This window comes from Ciconia boyciana, chromosome 1 (assembly GCF_034638445.1).
Source record: "Ciconia boyciana chromosome 1, ASM3463844v1, whole genome shotgun sequence".
NCBI lineage: Eukaryota > Metazoa > Chordata > Aves > Ciconiiformes > Ciconiidae > Ciconia > Ciconia boyciana.
This window is the reverse complement of record NC_132934.1, coordinates 97,840,664-97,863,229: the sequence shown is the minus strand read 5'-3', so window position 1 is coordinate 97,863,229 and position 22,566 is coordinate 97,840,664. Positions and strand designations below refer to the sequence as shown.

Sequence of the window (22,566 nt, the reverse complement as noted above, 5' to 3'; positions counted from 1 at the left end):
TCGCCGCCATTGGTGGCTGGCGCTGGACAGGCTCGGCTTCTCGGCGCCCGTGATTGGGGCAGGAGGTGGGTTTCGAGGCCGAGGCAGGCGGGGATTGGTAGGGCCGGTTGCCTCGGTTACGGGCGGCGGGGCTCCAAGATGGCGGAGGAGGCCGGAGGCGGCGTTGGGAGCCGGCGCGGGGGGGCGTCGTGGGAGCGGGACCGGGATGAGGAGGGGGTGACGGTGGAGCGGGGCCCGGGCGCGGCCTATCACATGTTCGTGCTGATGGAGGACCTGCTGGACAAGCTGAAGCTGCTGAGCTACGAGGAGGAGGCGCTGCGGCGCCACAACATGCGGCCGCTCTGCAGGTGCCCCTCTCCCGCTCCGCCGGGCGGCTGGCGGCGGCGGCCTTGCCGGAAGGCGTTCGTGTGGCTGTGGGTGGGGGCCGGGGGGTGGCTCCGCGCCGCGTGGTATGAAGCTCCACGCGTGAGGGTCCGTAGCTGCCACGGCTGCAGCGAGAGGCGTCAGACGCGTACCGCGGGTGTGCGCGTCTGGGTGTGACCCCGCAGCGTTAGCAGGAGGAAATCCCAGCGGACGGTTACGCCCCTGCGGTCAGGGATTAAGGAAGGAAGGCTGGCTCTCGGATGACAGGATGCCTGGGTAGAGTAAGAACCAGTCAACTTCACAGCTTCCCATAGGGTTTTGAAGCTTTCAAAATGGGAAGTCCCTGTAAAGGCTGAGATGTGGTAAGTAAGGATAAGGAAAAGGCCGAGGTACTTAACGCCGCCTTCGCCTCAGGCTTTAATAGTAAGACCAATTGTTCTCTGGGTATCCAGCCCCCGGAGTTGGAAGATAGGGATGGGGACCAGAATGGAGCCCCCATAATCCAGGGGGAAATGGTTAGTGACCTGCTGCACCACTTAGACACTCACAAGTCTATGGGGCCGGATGGGATCCACCCAAGAGTACTGATGGAACCTTTCCATCATTTACCAGCAGTCCTGGCTAACTGGGGAGGTCCCAGTTGACTGGAGATGAGCGAATGTGACACCCATCTACAAGAAGGGCCGGAAGGAGGATCCGGGGAGCTACAGGCCTGTCAGCCTGACCTCAGTATCAGGAAAGCTGATGGAGCAGATCATCTTGAGTGCCATCACACGGCATGTAGATGATAACCAAGGGATCAAGCCCACCCAGCATGGGTTCAGGAAAGGCAGGTCCTGCTTGACCAACCTGATCTCCTTCTATGACAAGGTGACCCGCCTAGTGGATGAGGGAAAGGCTGCGGATGTTGTCTACCTAGACTTCAGTAAAGCCTTTGACACTGTCTCCCACAGCATTCTCCTAGAGAAGCTGGCTGCTCATGGCTCAGATGGGCATACGCTTTGCTGGGTAAAGAACTGGCTGGATGGCCGGGCCCAAAGAGTGGTGGTGAATGGAGTTTACTCCAGTTGGCGGCCAGTCACAAGCGGTGTCCCCCAGGGCTCGGTGCTGGGGCCACTTCTGTTTAATATCTCTACCAACAATCTGGATGAGGGGATCGAGTGCCCCCTCAGTAAGTTTGCAGATGACACCAAGTTGGGCAGGACTGTTGATCTGCTTGAGGGTAGGAAGGCTCTGCAGAGGGACCTGGACAGGCTGGATCAATGGGCCCAGGCCAGCTGTATGAGGTTCAACAAGGTCAAGTGCCAGGTCACTTGGGTCACAACAACCCCATGCAATGCTACAGGCTTGGGGAAGAGTGGCTGGAAAGCTGCCTAGTGGAAAAGGACCTGGGGGCGCAGGTTGACAGCTGGCTGAATATGAGCCGGCAGTGTGCCCAGGTGGCCAAGAAGGCCAATGGCATCCTGGTTTGTATCAAAAATAGTGTGACCAGCAGGAGTAGGGAAGCGATCGTGCCCCCTGCGCTCGGCACTGGTGAGGCTGCACCTCGACTACTGTGTTCAGTTTTGGGGCCCTCACTAACAAGAAAGACACTGAGGTGCTGGAGCGTATCCAAAGAAGAGCAATGAAGCTGGTGAAGGGTCTAGAGCACAAGTCTGATGAGGAGCAGCTGAGCGAACTGGGGTTGTTTAGCCTGGAGAAAAGGAGGCTGAGGGGAGACCTTCTCGCTCTCTACAGCTACCTGAAAGGAAGCTGTAGCGAGGTGGGTGTCGGTCTCTTCTCCCAGGTAAGAAGTGATAGGACAAGAGGAAATGGCCTCAAGTTGCGCCAGGGGAGGTTTACACTAGATATTAGGAAATTTTACTTCACTGAAAAGGTTATCAAGCATTGGAACAGGCTGCCCAGGGAAGTGGTTGAGTCGCCATCCCTGGAGGTATTTAAAAGACGTTTGGATGAGGTGCTTAGGGACATGGTATAGTGGTGGTCTTGGTAGTGTTAGGTTTACGATTGGACTTGATGATCTTAAAGGTCTTTTCCAACCGATACGATTCTGTGATTCTGTAAATAGTCACTTGACCTTCCCTGCCGCCAGTAGATAACTTGAGTTTGAATATTTGCATGCCAGTGTATCTGCAAAAAATACCTCTACCCTAAATGAATTTCTAGTATTCAGAGTCCTGAATACCAGAATTCTGGTATTCTGGTATTTATGGGGGGTGTGTATGTGTAAGGGGGCTTGGACCCATTGTTTTTAAGCCTGCTTTTTCATATCTAATATATATTTGTTTCACATGTAACAAATTATTTTTTTTTAAATTACGGTGGGAGACAGGAAACTTGGGAAACGGGACCAATGTGCTCCCAGCATCTGCCTGCCCAATTAACTTCCATATCCATCCATCAGTTTCAACCAGGTTGCGCAGCAGCATATCACACAGTTAAGCTTTCTATAAGCAACAATATGATAGGGGGGAAAAAACATAGTCCAAATTATTTTCTTGTTGGGAGGGAGGCTCAGCTTGAGCTCAGTGGCTGTAATCTGTTTTTAGCCAGCTGTTGCACCATCAGTATATTCGGAGCAAGGAAGCAAACCTTAGTCCACCTTAGCGAGCAGCCGTGTGTGTAAGGGGAAGAGTTTGGTTCCGAGTATCCAGTGTGCACATGATTTATGTTTTGGGGGGACTAACTGTGGTCTGATTTTATGGACTGAATTCTCATTATGACTAGATCTCTCAATTTAGTGTGATCCAAAATAGGTCTGGTTTGTGTACCTTGCTCTCTAAAGTGACCCAAAGCACAGTAGGTGAGGATGGGTGGAAGGATCACTTCAAAAACATGCTCCTGATCTGAGCTTATGCACTGATTTAGGTAGACCAGCCTCTTGCCACTCTTGAGGAATATGGGAAGGGGAAGAGCTTTGGGGAACTTTGGAGCAAAAGGAACTTGATGCATTGCTATTGTCAGGAAGAGTATTTGCGGATGTTAAGAAGGGAAGAGGAGGTGAGGTTACTGTGGTATAATGGCATGGATAAGGACAATAGGCAGAAAGAGGACACATCTCTTTAGGCAATGAGGCTTCAGTAAATTTGTTCTCCCCTCCTCAAGGAAGTGCCATTCAAGTTTTCATGTGGTCACTTGATGCAAAATTTATTTATTTAGTTATTTATTTTTAAAGCAGCATAGTCATATACCCAAATACAGATACCTTTCTTTGTGCTATTTGTTTAAACTCTTTAATGGAGAGCAATATGCGCTTCTGAAGCATTTTTCAATGTGTTCTAAAGTAGATAAAAGATGAGACAAATCCACCCTGGCTTCCAGTGTCATGGCTAAAGGTATAAAGCTTTAGCAATGGATTGTTTAATTTTGTTTTTGAAGTAGGCTGTTTGCTGTGTGATGTTGACAGTAGTTATCAATCACTTTTGCTAATCTATTCAGAGGATGTTTTTCAAATTTAAATTTTGACTTGCACTGTAAATCACTTGCCCTGTGAAAAATGCCTGAGATTTAGGAAAATCTTAGCTCATTCATGGCCTACAAGTTATTGGCAATTGCGGATCTTTGACTTTTAGTTCTTTTGAGCTTTTCAGTATCTTATGTTATGCAAGGGACATTTGAATGAATCCATTGCACAGGCTCTTAATTAGTCAGTGGTGGTATTTTATGAAGTGATGGGATGGATTCTGCATCCCTAAAATTAAATGGGAACAGAATTGAGCTCATCATGATTTGAGACTGCTCAGGTAAATAAGAGGACTAACTTGGGTTTGTGTGGAAATGTTAATTTGGTGGTGTTTAACTGAAGCTGTATAATCCTGCTGGCAGGAAAGAGGAGTACCCGGTTTCTATTTTATTCCTTGGAAGTCTAATGTAGATTAATAGCTTACTCAAAGGGGCAAACAGATGAGCTGCATGTAGAAAACTTAGTCTACTGTGGTTATGTGTGAAATTAGACATGCTGAATTTAGTTCAGATGGATCACTCATTGAGAAAGTCAGTTAAAGAAACTGCTTTCTAGCCTGTGGTGGCCTATAATGCTGTAAGAGCTTCAGGAGCTCAAAATATTTACCATTTTTTCCCCTTTTTAAACAGGCACTACTTTGCACTGCCCACTAATCCTGGTGAGCAGTTCTTTATGTTTTGCACACTTGCTGCTTGGCTGATCACTAAAGCAGGACATCCCTTCGAACAGCCACAAGAATATGATGACCCCAATGCAATAATATCAAATGTACTCTCAGAATTGCGATCATTTGTAAGTGTTGAACATGCTGTTTTCCCAAGTGTATTTCAAGCACATGCATCACCTTCAGAAATAACAGTAATGACACACTTTCTCTGCTGTCTGATTATGTTCTTAAGGACTGGAGAGACTTTTCCTATCTATAAGTTTGTATTATGTTAATTAGTTAATTGGAAGTTTATACTGTGTGTACCTACTTGCGAACTCTCTGGCACTACAAAAATGGTCTTACAATATTATATATGATTCCAATTAGTTTTGTTCCACAATCTGTAAAATTGATTAAATTAGGCTTACTTCTTATACTGCCACATATGTTGCTCATTTATAGTAGTATAATTGACAAGGATTTTATCTTGAAAGTTTACACAGTGCTTGTGATCCTGCTCCTGCCAGGATCACAATGGTATAAGTCAATGTATAATGGTATAATTCATAGTGAAGGAGATGGTTTAGAATTGTAATTCAATGTCAATGGTATAATTCATAGTGAAGGAGATGGTTTAGAATTGTGTTCATGTTTCCTTCAGTTTCTTTTGGTAAGGAGTAAAAGGTTGCATAAACTCCCAGGAACTATTGGGATTTTTTTCAATATTAAAAAAAAACCAAACCCAAAGGTCAGGAGAGTGTATCAACTTACGGGAAGTATGATCTTATGGAAGATTATACTGTGGTACAGCTGTGAATGATGTTAAGAACACTGTTCTCTAAAGGAGTTACTTGATAAAAAACCAAGATATGTATTCTGTAGGACAGCAATAAATAAAAATAAAATATTCTATAAATAAAATCTGGAACAAACAAGGCAGTGTTGAAAAGCTGGTGGTTAATTCTCAGTACCTGAGTTCCTCCGTAGCTTTCTTGCCTTGCCAGCATGTCACTTGTGTGCTTGACCATCTACCTCCCTTGCAGCTTCTCTCTTCTGCTCCCTGTGAGTATCCTCTTACCGGGAGCTTTAAGATTTCTACACTGCATCTGTTCCTTGGGTTGTTCTGTTTTCCCTTCTGTTGCCTGACTGGAGCTGCATGGGGGAAGAATATGAATTAACATTGGTAAAATCTTCATACACAATGGACACTGGTTTTAGCATAGTAAATTTTGTTACTCCTTGAGAGGCAGCTCCATTGATGGGTAGCCATTAGTAAACAGCATATCTCTTTATTTTAGGGAAGGCCTGTGGATTTTCCTCCCTCAAAATTAAAGGCAGGTTATGGAGAGCAAGCATGCTATGTTCTTGATTGTTTAGCTGAAGAAGCCTTGAAATACACTGGCTTTAGCTGGAAAAGGTATAGTACACTTTTAAGTATCCTCCCTTATGTGTTGTTTTCCAGCAAACAAATGTAAGTTGTAATTGTGAAGACAAAACATAGTAATTACCAAAAATGTTTTACTTGATGTTTCACGAGATGCAAAATTCAACTAAGCTTGAAGCAGTGGGACAAATTAATTCCTAATGCAATTTCACACATTTTGTCTATTACCAGCAAGGATGAGTTTGGGCCATTAATAGACTTAGCTAATGAATAAAGATTTGACTGATGACTTTTTTGGTCATTTTCCTATGCATAACTGCTTGTTAAACTGACAGTTGAGTTGAAGCATATTAATATTCTTTTAGGTCCTATCAATCAATCTTGACCTCTTCAGTTGCAGGTATACACAGTATGTGATCATGTTACAAGTAGGCTACAGTAACTTTGAATATTTAATGAGAAGGAAATCTTAGGAGAAATTAGATGGCAGATAATTTGACACTGTCTAGTTGTATTCCGTATCATCCATACTTCTCATGAAATGTTTTGTTTGCTTAGGAGCAATTTACAGAGGTATTTCCAATTTACTGTGTTTAAAAGCTCTGATGTTCTTTGAACTAAATTCAGGCCAGCATATCCAACAGAAGAGCTAGAAGAAGAAGAAATAACAGAAGATGATGCAGAATTAACCCTTAATAAACTGGAAGAGGATGTTGTGGTAGGTTTACCTAACTGGTTTTGATTGTATCAGTATTGGTCAGCTATGACAAAATTTTTCTCACTGTTCATTTTGTTTGGCTTTGTTTAAGAAGTCTTTTCTACTAACAGTTCCATCCCCCTTTTTTCCTGCATCTCCTTTCCTGTATTGTCAGCTCCTCTGTAGAGTTTTTTGTTTCCTTTCAGATAAGGTGGTTAACTCTTTGGGACAGCTTATGTTATGATGTGCATTTATAGTTCATGTAAAGTGAAGTGGAATCTAACCATACATTAAAATTGCATAGATTCAGAGTTGTTTGTTTTCTACTGATACGAGCTGTTGATATTAAAGAAAACTTCAATCCCTGTTTACAGAATTGGCTAGTATTTGGTTAAAATTTGCCCAGCGCTTAACTGAGTGCTCACTATTGTAACTCAGATTTCCCTGCAAATAGGAAACAGTAACTTTGGTACTTAGTTGATATTAAGATTTAGGAACAGGGTAGATGGAAAAGAACAAATGGAAACCGAGCATTTGTTTAAAAACACCAGCAAAGACCTAAAAGGTTGCAGAATTGTTTCTGTAGAGAAAGGTCATGGCAGCTCATCGCTATATATTCCACAAATGAAAGATTTTTCTGGAGAGGGAAGTTATCTGAAGACAATTAAAGTGAAAATTACGAAACAAAGTTAGTTTCACATCCAATTTCTCCAAAAGCTGATGATTCTGTGCAAAATAAATGTAGATCAAACCCAAAATGTCGAAAGCTGTGAGCCTGGAAGTGTTCACTTGCAGGGTCGGTAAATTACTTGAGGAGAAAACTATCTTCTGGAGTGTTAAGGCCCAGCAATACTGGATAGAAAATGCCACAACTGTCCCATTTTTGTGTTCAAATTTTTCAAGTGCTTGGAGAAATTAAAGGTCATAAAAGTTGGAAATAGAGTGCCAGTAATGTTATCATATGGTTCTGATCATAGTCCCAATTTATATGCCACAATAGTCCACAAGAATGTAACAGTTGAAGAGTTTGCTTCTCTTCTTCCTCTTCTCACAGTTTTCCTAAGTATTGCGCTATTTTTCTCATTTTTATTAGCCAAGAAAAATTCCAAACTTTTATTCTTAAATTTCATACAATATGCCAATATTGTGATGTGGATGTCTGGTTGCATTTTTACCAGCTTTGAAGTCTCCACAGAAAAAGTCTTGAATAATTCTGGGAACAATAAGAGACATTCTGTATTGCATGTTTGAACCGGCCTCAGAAATGTAAGCTGTTGGCTAAAAGCTTTAAATATGAAAACAGTCAGCTGTCTGCTCTTTTCTGTGTTTTGTTAAGGTCTAAGGTGTTAAGTTGGGAAGTGGGGAGGAAACAGTTAACTAAAGCACAGTTGAAACCCTTCAAAGAACCTCTGGATTTGCTCTCAGGTAGTATCTGAGGCCATGATTTTCACAACTAACATGTTTTATTAGCTCTTCTGAGTTTGTGTGTTAATAAAACCATTGAGCTAGGTTTATACCAAGTGGATAACCACTTTTTTAGAGCCCCTAATGGTTCTACAGGGATTAATTATATCCTGATGTAATTTTTTTTTTTCCCCCAGTCCATTGTTGCTGCCAATATATCGATATGTTCTGGATGTATTAGCTGTACCTATAATTGAATTTAGCAGCATTTCCAGTAGTTAAATGCTAATGATGAGGTTCATTGATTGTTCTTCTGGTTTTGATTCTTCTGAATAAAATTGATGAGGCTGAGAGAGACAAGCCTAGTTCTGTAAATCCTGGGGAATTAGGTGAATGGTAGCCAGCAAGGCTGGCTATGCAAGGAAATCTGCACAGTTTGATTCCTCAGTTCTGATAACTAGTCTTGTTGTTGTCATAGTAGTGTTGTAATATGTTCTTCTAAGTGCTGTGCAAATATATATTGTCCGTTTAGCAAAAGATAGTCCCAATCTAGTCACCATTAATTTCTTGCAAGTATTCAGGGGACTAGGGGCCAAACATGCCAGAAGAAGATAAAGTGGTCCCTGTCAGTTAAAAACTAGGTAAGGTACAGGAGTAAGCTCCCAGGTTTTCACTGAGTCTTGAAGGGTTCTACCCTAAAACCTGTGTTATTACAGCATTCATGCTTTGTCTAGAAAGGAGGTGAATGATGAAATTTTACTTTGGTGGAAAAGACGATGGCTCACAGAAGAGCTACAGGAGGACAAGGTGTATAAGGGTGAAGTGTATGGGTGATAAAATGGCAGGTGAAATTCAGTATAGATAAATGGAGGGTAACGCACAGCAAAAGCATCTTTGACTTATGCAGTGATGGGCTCTGAGCTGATCATGATCACTGAGGAATGCAATTTTGAGACTATAATAGATAATTCCATAAAACCGTCAGCCTAGTGTGTAGTGTCATGGGCAAGAAAACAAATCAATTGCCTCAATTTGAATTGTATTGTTCTGCACACTTTTAAAGTGTGGCATCATTCTGCAGCTCCAAATCTGTAGTGCAAACAACATCTTGAAAACTGTGTTCAGGTCTGGTTGTGGTTGGTTTTTTGTTTTGGTTTGATTTTATTTTTAATGCAAAGCTTTAGGAAACACATAAGAAATTACAGTTACCATACAACTATTGATAATGGCCCATTTGATGTGAAAGGGCTTAGGTCTGGGGTTGTTGGGTTTTTTTGTTGTTGTCGGTTGGTTGGTTTAGTTTTTAAATACTGTGGCACCCTGAGGGAAATGTGGGGTAGCTTTCATCTTTCAGCTTGTCCCAGATATTTTGTCTCCTCATAAGATTTTAAGTAAATACAAGCTCCATTATCATAAACTCTCCACGTCAGAAATTTGGAATTTAATACTCCTTGTCCTGTGCTCCTGCAAAATAAAATTATGGAGAATGATTGTGCGATACTTACTGAAGTCCTACTTTGCAACTTTCCTTAAGGAAGAAGAGTCGGACAATGAAGAAAATTTTATTGACCTGAATGTTCTAAAGGCACAAACATACAGATTGGTAAGTTTTTACCCATCAGTCCTCTTCTGAGAGATTTTTACATCTGTAGCAGCAATTTATTTCTGTTGGATTTAAGTGTGAAAGTCCTTATGTAGTCTAAACTTGAAAAAACATTCCAACTGAAATAAATCAGCTTATTTTAAAAGAAAAATGTACATCCAGTTTCTAAACTGTTATCACTGCAAGGTGGCTGGAAACATTTGCAAGAAATTTTTGCAGAGACTTTTAGGAAAACATGGTATTAGTTTATTGAATGTATTTTAATTTTCCCCCCCTTGCTATTTCAGGAATGTATTATAATTTCTTATTATATACATTTTATTCTTTTCAATTCTAAATATGATGAGACGATATATTTATTTTAATTCCTAGTCTTTATGAGTTCAAAGAAAGCCATGGAAGAAATCTGTTATATCTGTAGTCCAGATCATTCTGGATATAAATTTTTTTCTGACTATGAACACTGTAAGCCGTTGTAACGTGATTTCTAACAGTTCTCACTGTGCACAATGATGATACTTTATACATAAACTTTGTGATTTTTACACAGGACATGAATGACTCTGCAAAGCAAGAAGAGATTTTACAGTCCACGACAGATGCAGCAGAGTGGAATCTGGAAGTGGAACGTGTGCTTCCACAGCTGAAGGTTACAGTCAGGACTGACAATAAGGTATGTGAGAATGACTGATGCGTACACACACAAAGCCAGTGTTATTTACTTTCCATTTACAATTTTTTTCTTTTGTCTTGCCAAGAATTGTGAATAATGGGCTCTCCTAGGCTATCTTGTCTGAATCATTGTCGTTTACTTTGACCTTAGAAGCAATAATTTTCAGTAGTGTTTTTTTTTTTCCAATATTATATAAGAATAATTTTTTCTGATACTTACAGGGCACCTTATTTCCATATATGTATTCAGTGGAAACTTCTTAAATCGTTAAACATTTCCAGTGTATTCATACTTCTGAAAAATTATACCCTCAGTGTAGCAGCTATTAAAACATCTTCCTGGAAGAGAGCTGAGGAACTTCTTATCTTTCACCTGTTCTATTTGTCAACCACATGAAAGGTTGATTGCACGGAATTCATCTTGCTGAACTTTAAACGGCAATAAAGTAGGTCTGTACCTCTGATCTAGTCATCATGGGCTCTCCTTATGATTAGCAAAAAGAAGTGAGTACTTTTTCAACTGATCTTACTTACCTATCCAGATAACTACCTCAAGATGAAATTCATAATTTCTTAGAAATTAGTATTTCTCTCCATAATCTATTCCAAGGAGTCTGGAATGAGCAGCTTACAAGTAGACATCTGTCTTTGACAAGTCAAAGTCCAAACCTAGGACCTATTCCTGGCATCGCCATAAACATTCTTTCTAGGAGCTTGTATAGAACACACAGATCAGTGCAGTATTGAAATTGCTCATTTGTTGTGACCCAGCTAGTTGGGGTGTTGGAGCAATCTGTAGCAGTGATACAGAATTCAATGGAAGATAATTATCTCGCCCAAAATAGGCTAAGCTCTCAACTATCTGTTAAATTGCTTGCCTGTTTTACGCTATACTGCATTCTTCTATGTGAAGAATTGCCTGGTTTGATCCACCTTGCTCTGATCCTCGGCAAGCCCATCTGTTACACATGGCTTGATTCTCACACTAATAAATTAAAACTTAATATAAGACATACATGGAAAATTAAAGGCACTGTAAGAACTGAGGTTTACTAGCTTCTAGTTTAATGCACCATTTCTTGGCTATAAGGAATACGTCAAAATAAACATGAAAAGAGGATTCTTCTTTTTCTAGCTTCTGTGCTATCATGCTTTCAGAAATAACTGGAGAGAAGTGTTTGGCATTTTTTAATTCTACAAGAAAAGCACCATGTTCTGTTTCCTACGTGGTGCATGCATACATAGTACCAGGAGAGGGTTAATAGTTTAATCAATGACATTAGAAACTAGAACTTATTTGTGAAGTCTTGGGCAGGGGTGGGAGGTGTGTGTGTGCAGTGTTTGTTGTTTTTATTTAAACTCCAAAGTTTGACAAATTGTGAACAATTGTCACCAGACCAACAAAAGATGTTGAGTCTGCTGCAAACTAAAACCCAACATACAACATAAGCACATTTTCTCTACTAGTCTTTGCTTCATTCTGGAAGAGAATAGTGGGCAGCAGCACAATTGTAGGCAGCAGCTGAACCTCATGGGCTGAACAGCTGTTGGAGATGCTCAGCTGTGCTCTTCTGAGATAGTAAGACAGAAGCACCAGTCCTTTGGTAGTTATGTGCATGTCCTGTGCAGGGGAATAGCCTCACTTCAGATCAGTGGAACTGCCTGTCATTGAAGGATGGCACATGTTTAAGTGTGCAGCTGTTTTAAGCCAGGATTTGTTTTGTACCTGTTATGAGACATTGTAAGTGGCTGTATCCTCTAGGAGCTCTGGGACTGGGAATTCATCTTGCTCAGGTGCTGCAGCCCAGCCCCATGTATCTGGGGACCTGCGGGTTCCCATCCCAGACTGATGGATGCAGCTACTCCTTTCTTGTTTGCAGGTTCAGAAGCATGTATCACACAGACACACAGAGGACCCTGACATGGCCAGCTGCACAAACTGCCGTAAACAAGGCCCTGTCTTCAACAGCAGTTGTAGGACTCCTGTTAAATATAAGTATAGACAGCCAGGCCCCCTTCCTCCTCTTCAGCTAATTAAGATTGAAGTTCCGTAGTGAAAGCACACCCTGCCTTCTCTCTAGATTCACAAGCACATGCACATTCATGGATCTCTCAGTTATCTGGCATGGTCCTTCTGTCTGTCTGATCCCCCTGCCTGGATGCTGGGCCCTCTTAACTGTTTCACTGCTCTTCTACCTACCAGCTAGTCCAGCTTGACACTTGCCAGCAAACAGGTGCACACACTCATGTGCTCATCTTAAGGATACTCTACATTTGTGGGTCCCCCTGAATACCAGCGTATACCCTCTGCCTGCCTCATACCCAGGCCTGGATCCAGGGCCTACTACACGACAGTTAGTTCAGTTTTAAGTCTGCTATTGAATTTTACACGTGCACAGCAGGTTTAGGGAAGAGGCAAACATTTGCCTGTCCCCACCCTAGCAGCTGGCACTGCAGTCTCGCTCCAGCTGCTGGCACTGAGCTACTCACTTGATTTACTCACACTGGTCCTTCCCAGTAGCTTGATTTTGGGATAGACGCCTGTGCTGCCTTGGTGGCCGAGACCCTTACCTGGTGCTGTGGCTGGCACTGAGACCCCCACTCTCTCCAGCTGCAGACACCCCAGGCCTGGGACACTTGCAGCTCTGGTCTGATTCCAGTTGCTGGCCCCATATCCCCTCTCACCAGCAGCTGGCACTTAGTCCTTGCAGCACTCATACGCGCATGGGATAGAGCGTGAGACTGCACAGAAAGATAATTAAAAAAGAATTTAATAAGAAGATACAACAAACTGCAGTGATCAGGCACAGGGCTCAGTCAGACAAGTGGACTGACTGGCAACAGTTTACACATGCCTCTCTTATACCTCTCTCTGTTCCCCACTTAGTTCCTCCCCAGTCCCCTTTCCCCTGCACATTGCTTCATCAGTTTGCACAGTTGCACCAACCCTCCTCCCGAATGTCCAGAACCCCTAGGTTTGCATTGCTATTGGTTGCAAGGGCCAGGTTATCTTACTGAAGCAAGCGCTGTCACCTTCCATGTATCCTTACAGTACCTCTTTTACAAGAAAGTCTCCTAAGGTTTGATTTCAAATGATAAAGATTTATTAAGATGACTTTTTTTTTTAACACCTAGACCAGTACAGCGACAAAAACTTAAAAATATTAAAAATGTTTCTTAGCATGTTCAGAAACACAGTACTGAAATAGCAGTAATTCTGCAGTGCTGCTACTCTGCTTCATGTTGAACTCACAGTCTGTCTGCAGCTGGGCTTTGGTCTGGGAGATGTAAAAAGTTTCAACTGATAACAAAAAATTTGTGATAAAGCTTGGGAACTGGAATTGATTTCTAAGTAGAAGATGCCTACCTATCAAGTCAAAACAGGACCTTTTCTCATCCCCCATCCCTAAGTCCATGTATGTTTCCTATGACCTACAAGCTGCAAATAATTTTCCCCCTTCTAATTTTGTCCCACTATCAAAACCAAGTTTAGGTATTTCTGCCTCTTTTATTTCTTTCCATTCTTCTCCTGATAATAGTAAGGGCTAAGTAGAAAGGGAGGATCTGATAGTCTGGAACTTGTAGGTGCTGGGCATTTGAAGCACTCATTTTGTCTAAGAATAAGCTGAGCTAGTGCAACTATAATCAATATTTTCAGTATTTGTGCCCAGAGTGGTTTCTAGCAGAAATAGTTCCATGAAGATTAAACAGACTCTAAAAAGCATAGCTACTGTGGTATCAGTGAGGTTGTCAGTGTTTGTTTATGGATCTGTCATGTGACATTTAGGAGATTTATAAATTGTGTCACATTAAGCAAGTGCCTCTGGATATGAACATGGCAGTGGCAGAATGATACACAGTAATAGTATAAAAGAGAACTGACCCTGCCTTGCATACTCTGCTTTAGTAATCAGAGAAAGATAAAAGTTGTACTTACCTATGTTTTACTTTGTGGTATCTTTTTTAGGATTGGAGGATTCATGTAGATCAAATGCATCAGCATAAGGATGGAATTGAGTCTTCTTTGAAAGAAACTAGGGTATGTCTTGTATGTGCAGAATATTTCACTGATCTGTCAGCATTTTTATTTTCTCTTTTATTTGATATACGTTAAGAACTAAATTGATTTTTTTTTCTTCATTTTATTTGTGCTAATGCTGTAAAACTAAAAAGGGAAACATACAATAATGATGATCAGGGACAGTGGGACTGGCAAAATATTTTGTGGGAAAGAGTTGTATATGTGAGGATTAACAGGGATAGTAGGGTTCATTAACGTATGCATTACCATAATGCATCCTGCATAAGTGCATCCTGACTACAGAAGGCAAAACAGAATAATACAATCTGAAAATAAGTGCTGATAAAAAACCCAAAATACTGTCAAATACCATTGTTAGAGTAACTTACTGACATTGACATTTGTAATTAATTGAGGGGGGGAGAGTGATGGAAGCAGTAAAGCTTGAAATATGTGTTTTGGAGGTAGGCAAACCAGAACACATTAGGAATAATTTTTTGTTGGTTAAACATACCATTTCTGTAATATTTTTCTCTCTCACTTGTAGACTTCCATATCCTTTCTTAATTACAGCACCATTTTAATACTCTTTGTGTACTATCTGTATACTGTTAACCCACAGAATATGATTTTCTAGGGTTACCTTGACAAACTCCATAATGAAATCAGCAGAACATTGGAAAAGATCAATAGCAGGGAAAAGTACATCAACAATCAGTTGGAGCACTTGGTTCAAGAGTACCGTTCAGCGCAAGCCTTGCTGAGTGAGGTAATGCACTGATCTTTCGTTGTTGCCTTCTCTAGTATTACCTTACTATTAAGTGAGGGTGAAGGCAAAGAAGACTCGGAGGAGTCATCTGTGAATTCTGCTGTTGGATATAAAGCAGCGGAAATGTTGATTGACTGTCAAATTATATATTTTTTAAGCTAAACTAGCAATTTTTATTCAGCTATTCTACAGGGGAAAGTAAATGTTTTTTGCTTGAATATTATGTAAATCTGTTGCCAATCTTGAGCAGCTGGTAAGTTGCTAGTTCTGCTGCTTTCCCTGTGAAGTTCACACATGTGTGATGAGTAGAAAAGCTACAGTCTCAGTCCAGCACTCATCTCTTATATTGATTACTCATGCTAACATGCACAAAGTGCTCTGATTACTTTGCTTCATTTAGTTTTTATGCCAATAGAGTGCTGTTTGAGAAGCTTTTTGATCCCCTAGTTAGGAGGCCTGTATAAGCTGCCATTTGGCTAGCCCTCCTATTTGTGGGCATGATGTTAAAATAAGGCTAACAGGATTTGACCTCTGTGCTTTCTGTTTACCTTAGTGTTAAACTTTAAGAAACTTCAAGGTAGTAATTTATTGTTGGTGAAGAAGTATTCTGGGTTTCGGGATTCAATTCTGTCTGCATTCTGGAAAATTTTCTTTATGTTTATTTCCTCATGTAAATGATTAGAAAACACACTTCTTATTGTGTATGTATTAGGACTATTACAATTTTTAAAACTGCTTTAAATTTTTTGAATGATAGTCATTATAGGGGCTCATGTTTCAAGCCTGTCCTCATATGTGTAGCGCTGTAAACGTCATTGGAACTTCATGGGAGAGTTTCTAGAATTGGGACATATGAGAGCAAGTTTTGGTGTTCTCTCTGAGCTATCTGCATACATGTCTTCAGCTTTGTCATTACAGCAAAAAACATGTTTCTTTCCAGGCTAAAGAGAAGTACCAGGAGGGAAGTGGAGGAGTAACGGAAAGGATTAGAGTGCTTTCTGAGGTAAAACACATCTTCGCATAATTTCTTTTGCTTATTTTAAAACAATCTTCAGAGAGTTGGCATTTAGTGTTTGCGGTATTATGAACCCAGTTCTTTCTGATTTGTTCTCATGTTAAAGATTAATCTATTTGTTTAAGTGGAGGCAATCTAGTCCAGTCCCTAAATTTTAAACCTAGGCTGCCATTGATTTTTAATTTGTGAATTTGAGCAAACTATTGTGAGCTCTTAATTTCCGCAGTTTGTAAAAGAGGGTAAGTGTTCTGTATTTTATAACCTGTGTCCTAAAATTATTGAGGATTAATCAAGTCATGTCCATAAATTCTTTGGAAGAAGAAAAGCTTAACTCTTATTTTTAGTTAAAATTAACGATTTGAAATTTTCATCTTCCAAGCACTTAAAAGCAATATTTGACTAAATAGTAACTTTTCTATACCAGTCAAATTATCTTAATACCTAAAACTGTTTTCTGTTGTGTTTTTTTTTCTTTAAATCAGTGCTCTGACAAATTTATGAAAAATCCCCAGACTCCTAAATGCCTCAACATGTTGACTATTTCATGGCATTTCATTTAGAATTACTGCCTGATTTCCAAATATCTCAACCCTTTGTCCAATTCAGAAGTTATTTTTTTAATGTCTCTGTTGTTTGGGTTTGAAAAACCCACTTTATTTACTAGACGATAAAGTGTCTGGAATAGTCACATAAAATAGATCACACCATAAAAATGTGCTGGAAATTGTAAGACAAGTTTGAGATGTTTTAGAATAGAATAGAATAGTTCAGGCACCTACAATGATCATCTAGTCCAGCTGCAGAAGATAATACAGCAGTTTAATGAGTTTTCTAGCAAAGATTTCTGAGTGTATGGATTCTGCAGAATTAGAGCTTCCTTCTGTTTCACTCTCAAGGAAGTAAGTTTGAAAAAGAGAGTACTTTACGATGACTTCAGATTTATAATGTGTTTGTGCTTTGCAAGTTATTGACTGATTAGTAATGATTAATATGTTACTAGTTGGCAGCCTTCAAACTATGTAGATGCAGTGGTGCATATCTGAGATAAACTAGACATGTTGGATATTGCTACTGATCTGCTTTCAAGCATGCAATCAAATCTCAGCCCACTTAGCGATACCAGTACCACTGTAGCTATGCATTAACAATGCAGCGATGTTTCTTTTTTGTTACTGAAAAGGCTTATTGAAGCCTTAATGAAGAGCCATTTTTATATTATAGACAAAAATACTGAATTATTACCCAGACTGTACCTTAGAATCATATATTTACTTTTTCTTCATTGTCTGCAAAGGCAAACTGGTCAATAGTCAGTGCCGAAATGCACTTTTATCCTTCATACGTACATTTCACATACCCGTACCTGTACCAGTGCCAGCAGGCTTGACTGCTGCACCATCTTTTGCTGCAGTGCTGTTTCTGAGGTTTCCACCACCACCTGCTGAAGTCTTGACACTTCCAGAAGGGCAGGTGGCATGGTCATTTGGTGAATCTTGGTCTGCAGGGGGATACTGGTTCCTGTCTTCCATCCGGCATCATACTGCAACACTTACACTGTTGTTTTTATTGTTTTGGGATGCGCATGTTCTTAGTAACACCATGCTGTTTGGCCAACTTGTTGCTCTTTTTACTGTAATTTTTACAACATTAATTTATTTAAAGTTAAATTAAAATTTTCTTAATGTTTGAAAAAAATGTTTCTCCGATTACAACAACTAAGACAGATTAGGTTTTTTTTTTTTAACTAATGCGGTTATTCAGCAGAGAATTTTCTTTGTTTGCTTTTTTTAACTTGACATTTATCTGGTTTAATCAAGAAAAAAATCTCTATTTTAAGATTACGGAAGTATTAGAGAGAGTAAAGCAGGAAACGGAAGAGAAAGGAAGCAGTATGACTGACGGTGGTAAGTATATTTTTGCCTCAAACAAAACACCTGTTTTCTCAGTGACAGGTACGTAATTTGTCCTTTATTAAAAAAAAATAAAACAAGACCAGAATGAGTGACTAGTCTAAATTATCAGTATTAAAATTTTAAAAGATGTCTAAGAAAACCAGGAGTCTAAACCTCTCTGAAAAGGTTACATAAGTCTGCAGAAGGTAGAGGTTCCAGGATTTCCCCCTCTGGTAAATTATTTGTAAAAATCTAAAAAAAATATGGGTTTTGTCTCTGCTTTGAATAGTTATCAACTCACTGGAAGAAATTCACACATTACAGGTTCAAGCCGTTTTACTCTGAAATAGTTACTGACAGTAGCTGTTAGATTCCTTGAGGCTGGCTGGAGTCAGTAAGAAAATTCATTTTGGTGTTTTGATGTTTGGACTTTTAAAATATTTTTTAAATATTGTTTTGGTGTTTGGACTTTTTTAATATCTAAAACTACATACCTATTTGAATTAGTTTGTCTCAGACTCGGGATTTGGTGGTTTGAGATTTTTCCTGATAAATGCATTCTGTTGCAAATGTATAAGGAATACGAATGCAGAGATAAATTGATGTATGTTACAGTAGGACTAAATATGCAATCTATATCCATATTTAACTGTAACCATTACAGCTAATTTACTTAAGTAGTTGTCAGTGACAAATTAATACATTTTGTGCACCCTTCCTTCACTGTGAAGGAGCTACTTGCGTGCCTCACAACACCTTTTCTGTATTACGGCACGGCCAAGGGTCAGGATAAACTCTAGAGCCCAGAACTATAAGGAGCAATATGATGCAACAGCAGCAGCATCGCTAGGGTGATATTAGTGGGAAGTGAGGGATTAGAAACAAAGTATGGAGCACAAAATATTTTTATAGCTTTTCACAGGTAAGATGACATCCTGCTGAAGGTGTCTTCAGTTCTCTACCAAACCCCAAGTCAGCTATTGGGATGAGGCTTTCAGCTGAGCAAAAGACATAATTGACAAACCTATCTTAATGTTGATGCACATCTTTATGCAGATCTTAGATGTCAAGAAGACAGCAAAATTGTAATCGCCTATTTCTATCTTTAAAGTGTCTTGCATATTAAAAATGATGTATCAGTACAATCAAGTCTTTAGAGTAGAACGCCTTTTTGTTCATTCAACTCTTCAATTTTAAGGAGTGAATTATAGAAAATGATGCTTTTGTGTTAAGTAGCTGACACAGAGTTACACTGTTTATCTTTTTTTGAACAGCTCCTCTAGTGAAGATTAAACAGGCCTTAACAAAACTGAAGCAAGAAACCATTCAGATGGACATACAAATTGGTGTAATGGAACACACATTACTCCAGTCAAAGCTGAAAGAGAAATCTAATATGACTAGAGATATGCATGCAGCAGTGATTCCAGAAGCCACAGTAGGTGCCTATTAAAATTGTTGGAGCTGACTTGGTCTGCCCAAAATACAGTTTTCTACCATTTGCTTTTTTGTTCATTTAGAGGTTCCTTTTTATTGGGGGAGGGGGGGCATTCATTTTTCTTTTTTGTTTTTAAGAAGATGCTTGTCATGCACTTTTAAGAAGTAACATGCACACTTTGGATTCAGCATGGAGTCACGTTTAGTTTTGTTCTGTAAAGATTTACTGCAGATCCCTTCTAGATATACTAATAAATTCTTATTAATGAACATGTCTCTACTTCATTGGAGAATGTTATGTAGCGTGAAAGTCTATAGAACGATACTGACAGCCTGTAATCTTGATATTCCGCAGTGCTGAATGAAAATTGCTTGCAAAGGACTTTAAATGAATTTAAAATGTCTATTATTGCTATTTACATATGTTTAGTAGAAAGTATTTAATTGCTGATATTGAAATTATACAGCGTTATCCTTTCTAAAAGGCCAGGTCAAAATTGTTTCAGCTGCAAGTAAAAGTAAATTGCTGCTTCCACTTTAAGTTTATGAATTAAGCAGAAAACTAATGTTGCAATAGTGGTAATAATATTGGCATGCTCCTAGGGCAGCCCTACACAAATTTGTGAATGGACAACCACTGTATTCCTCAATTCCTCACTATCCCTTTTTTTTTTTTTTGAATTATTTTCTAGACAGACTGGTATGGAAGTTTTTTGTAATTATTTTATTTTTACATTGCCTGTAACAGAAGCAATGATAACAAAATCTATACAAGACAAGAGAATGTGAAACGTATTGTTTGGAAATTACTTTTGGCTTTCTAATTTTTTTTATGTGTCATCACTGTTTCAGAGTCACTTTATGTTAGCATTGGGTCAAACGCTGCTTTCATTTATAGTATGTAGTAGAGCCCTGTGGACATCATTTGGATTATTCTTGTTTTCTGTTCTTGTGTCAGAACACCTGATTTTGATCACTGTTAAGGAAAAATGTTGCCAAATCTAGTTGTGTAATACAGAAACAGAAGGAAAATGTAGGAGGAAGGGGTTAGAAATGTAATGGCAACAGGGAGCTCCCTTTGTCTCAGTAAATGTGTAGGTAGGGAGTGATTCTAGATGTTATAGGTAATGAAGGAGCATGGAACAAAGACATAACCTTATTAAAGTATTAGTACATCCTTTTGGTTACCATTGTTCATAAGCCATGGACAATATTGGTACAATTCCAGTGCTATTAAAATCCTCCCCTAACTTCTGTAATTCCATTCATCTTACAATTAATTTCTCTCACTTAAAGGTGAGCAGTATTCTGCAGAATCAGTGGATTAGTTCTGTGTCTGAAAGTCAAGACACTTGACACAGTCAGTACCATGAGCCAGTTTCTTAACTTTGTTGTGCTTCAGTATTTCATTTGCCAAAAAGAAATCCATCAGATTTTAATACGTGAAAAACTATATGTAAATGCCAACTATTATAATTTACCTGTGCAAGCAACTGCTGAAAATCTCTATGAATCACACTGGAAATTGGTTTTCAGCTTCTTTTGCTGCCTACCTGTATCCTCCCACATTCAGCTTAAATTAGAAAAGTTATTATTCATGTTCCCTTTGTTAGGTGGTGTTGCTGCTGCATATTTACTTTAACAGTGGGTTTACTTCAACTTAAGATAAAAGCAATCCCCTTCCGCATTGCCTGCAAAGCAGCTCACTGATGCTTTTGGATTGCAAATGTTGCGCTGTGAAAATGCTGTTTATGTAAATACTTTCCCCAAAAAACTCCTCCTTCATGCTAATTCATGCTAATAAGAAACAAAATTAATCAAAAACCTTCCCTTATGAATCAAGCCTCTTATTCTATTAGAAGTGAATCTGTTGAGACAAGCACAGTCAAAAACCCTCTAATATGGTAGAAGAATCTCCAGAAGAAAAGCTAGCCTCCTTTATGCCAAAGTAATTCTAAAATAGTGTGCTCATTATATGTAATTAATCTACATTATTTATCACGGTACTGTCTGAAACTGTATTAATCTAAGCAGGACACTTCTGTTGTTGTCTCAAGAGTGATACATGGCCCTTAAATGTCACCTTGTAAAGAACAGCTTTTGCCCATTTAGACAGTAAAACCACTTGACTCTGCTTTGAAAGCAGTCTTCACTGATCCAGCAAGTGGCCACATCACCTTCCTTAAAAGCATGAGGAGAGCAATGAGGTCTGTCACAAGCAGCCTGAAAGGCTGTTCTGAAAAAGCAACTATCTGTGTAATTATTTCACTGCTGGATCAATGCAGGAAGCAGAAACCACATTAAAATCAAATCACTTGATTCACATTATTTCATATGTTGCTCATTACCTAATGCAATGTCAGAACTGAATACCAACAAAACAAAGGTGTCCCTAAGTTAGTAGGATGCACGTGAAGCTGTGCTGTACTATAAAACAGTCTCTCTTCTTTGGAAGAATACTTGGTGCAGAAGGACTATTCATAAGAGTTAACTTTTATATACAGCTCTCCTCTTCCAAGCGCCTTTACCATTTTCACTCCGCTGAAACACACCAGCATGGAGGCACAGTGTCACTGTTACATGTCATCTAGAAGCCAAATAGAAGCTAGCTGTAGACAGATATAGAAGTAGCGCAGAGGGACAAACAAGGAGTTTCATTTGCTGAATCTGGTCAGAGAAGCCATGGGTTTTGTCCTTGCCATGAGGACTGCAATAGTTGAGTCTCGTATGTGGCCCCAGGGAGAGCTGAGACTTGGCTCTTGGAAAAATGTGGCTGAGGAAGGCTCATCAGTAGCCAGCTCACTCTCCTGCCTGTACTCCCCAAAGCTCCAGAAAAGGAACGCTAGCAACGTATTACTTCTTAGGGTTTCTGCAGAAATCCCTCTGAACCTCATAATATGACTCAATGTCTTATTTCCCTGGGCTATCTATCTCTAGGCTAGGATGTAATGGATGCAAGTGCCTGCTAGAAACTGGAAGTAGCCTTAGTGCTTGCTGCCGTATTAGAGGTGCTGTTTACAGGCCATTTAGGATGTTTGAGAGTGATGTTATATTTATTACAGTAAGAGGCTAATACGTGTAATATTCCAATCCCCATTCTCTTCTAATGTCAGCAGACAGCATGATTTGCTGAATATTATGTGCTGTGCTGGTAAAAAGTGCAAAGTAAGGGCTGGATTTTTACCTCCTAATCCAAT

General features: G+C 39.7%; 1 protein-coding gene across 1 annotated transcript; it reads left to right on the top strand.

Annotated features, from left to right (window-relative positions):
• The first annotated feature begins 132 nt into the window (after positions 1-132).
• IFT57 (intraflagellar transport 57) lies at positions 133-19,639 on the top strand. Its single transcript, XM_072884692.1, has 11 exons — positions 133-347; positions 4,456-4,618; positions 5,774-5,892; positions 6,487-6,577; positions 9,495-9,563; positions 10,114-10,236; positions 14,203-14,274; positions 14,894-15,025; positions 15,966-16,028; positions 17,878-17,944; positions 19,207-19,639. The coding sequence occupies exons 1-11, from the start codon at positions 139-141 to the stop codon at positions 19,383-19,385; spliced, it is 1,287 nt and encodes a 428-aa protein (XP_072740793.1). The 5' UTR covers positions 133-138; the 3' UTR covers positions 19,386-19,639.
• Positions 19,640-22,566: the final 2,927 nt, after the last annotated feature.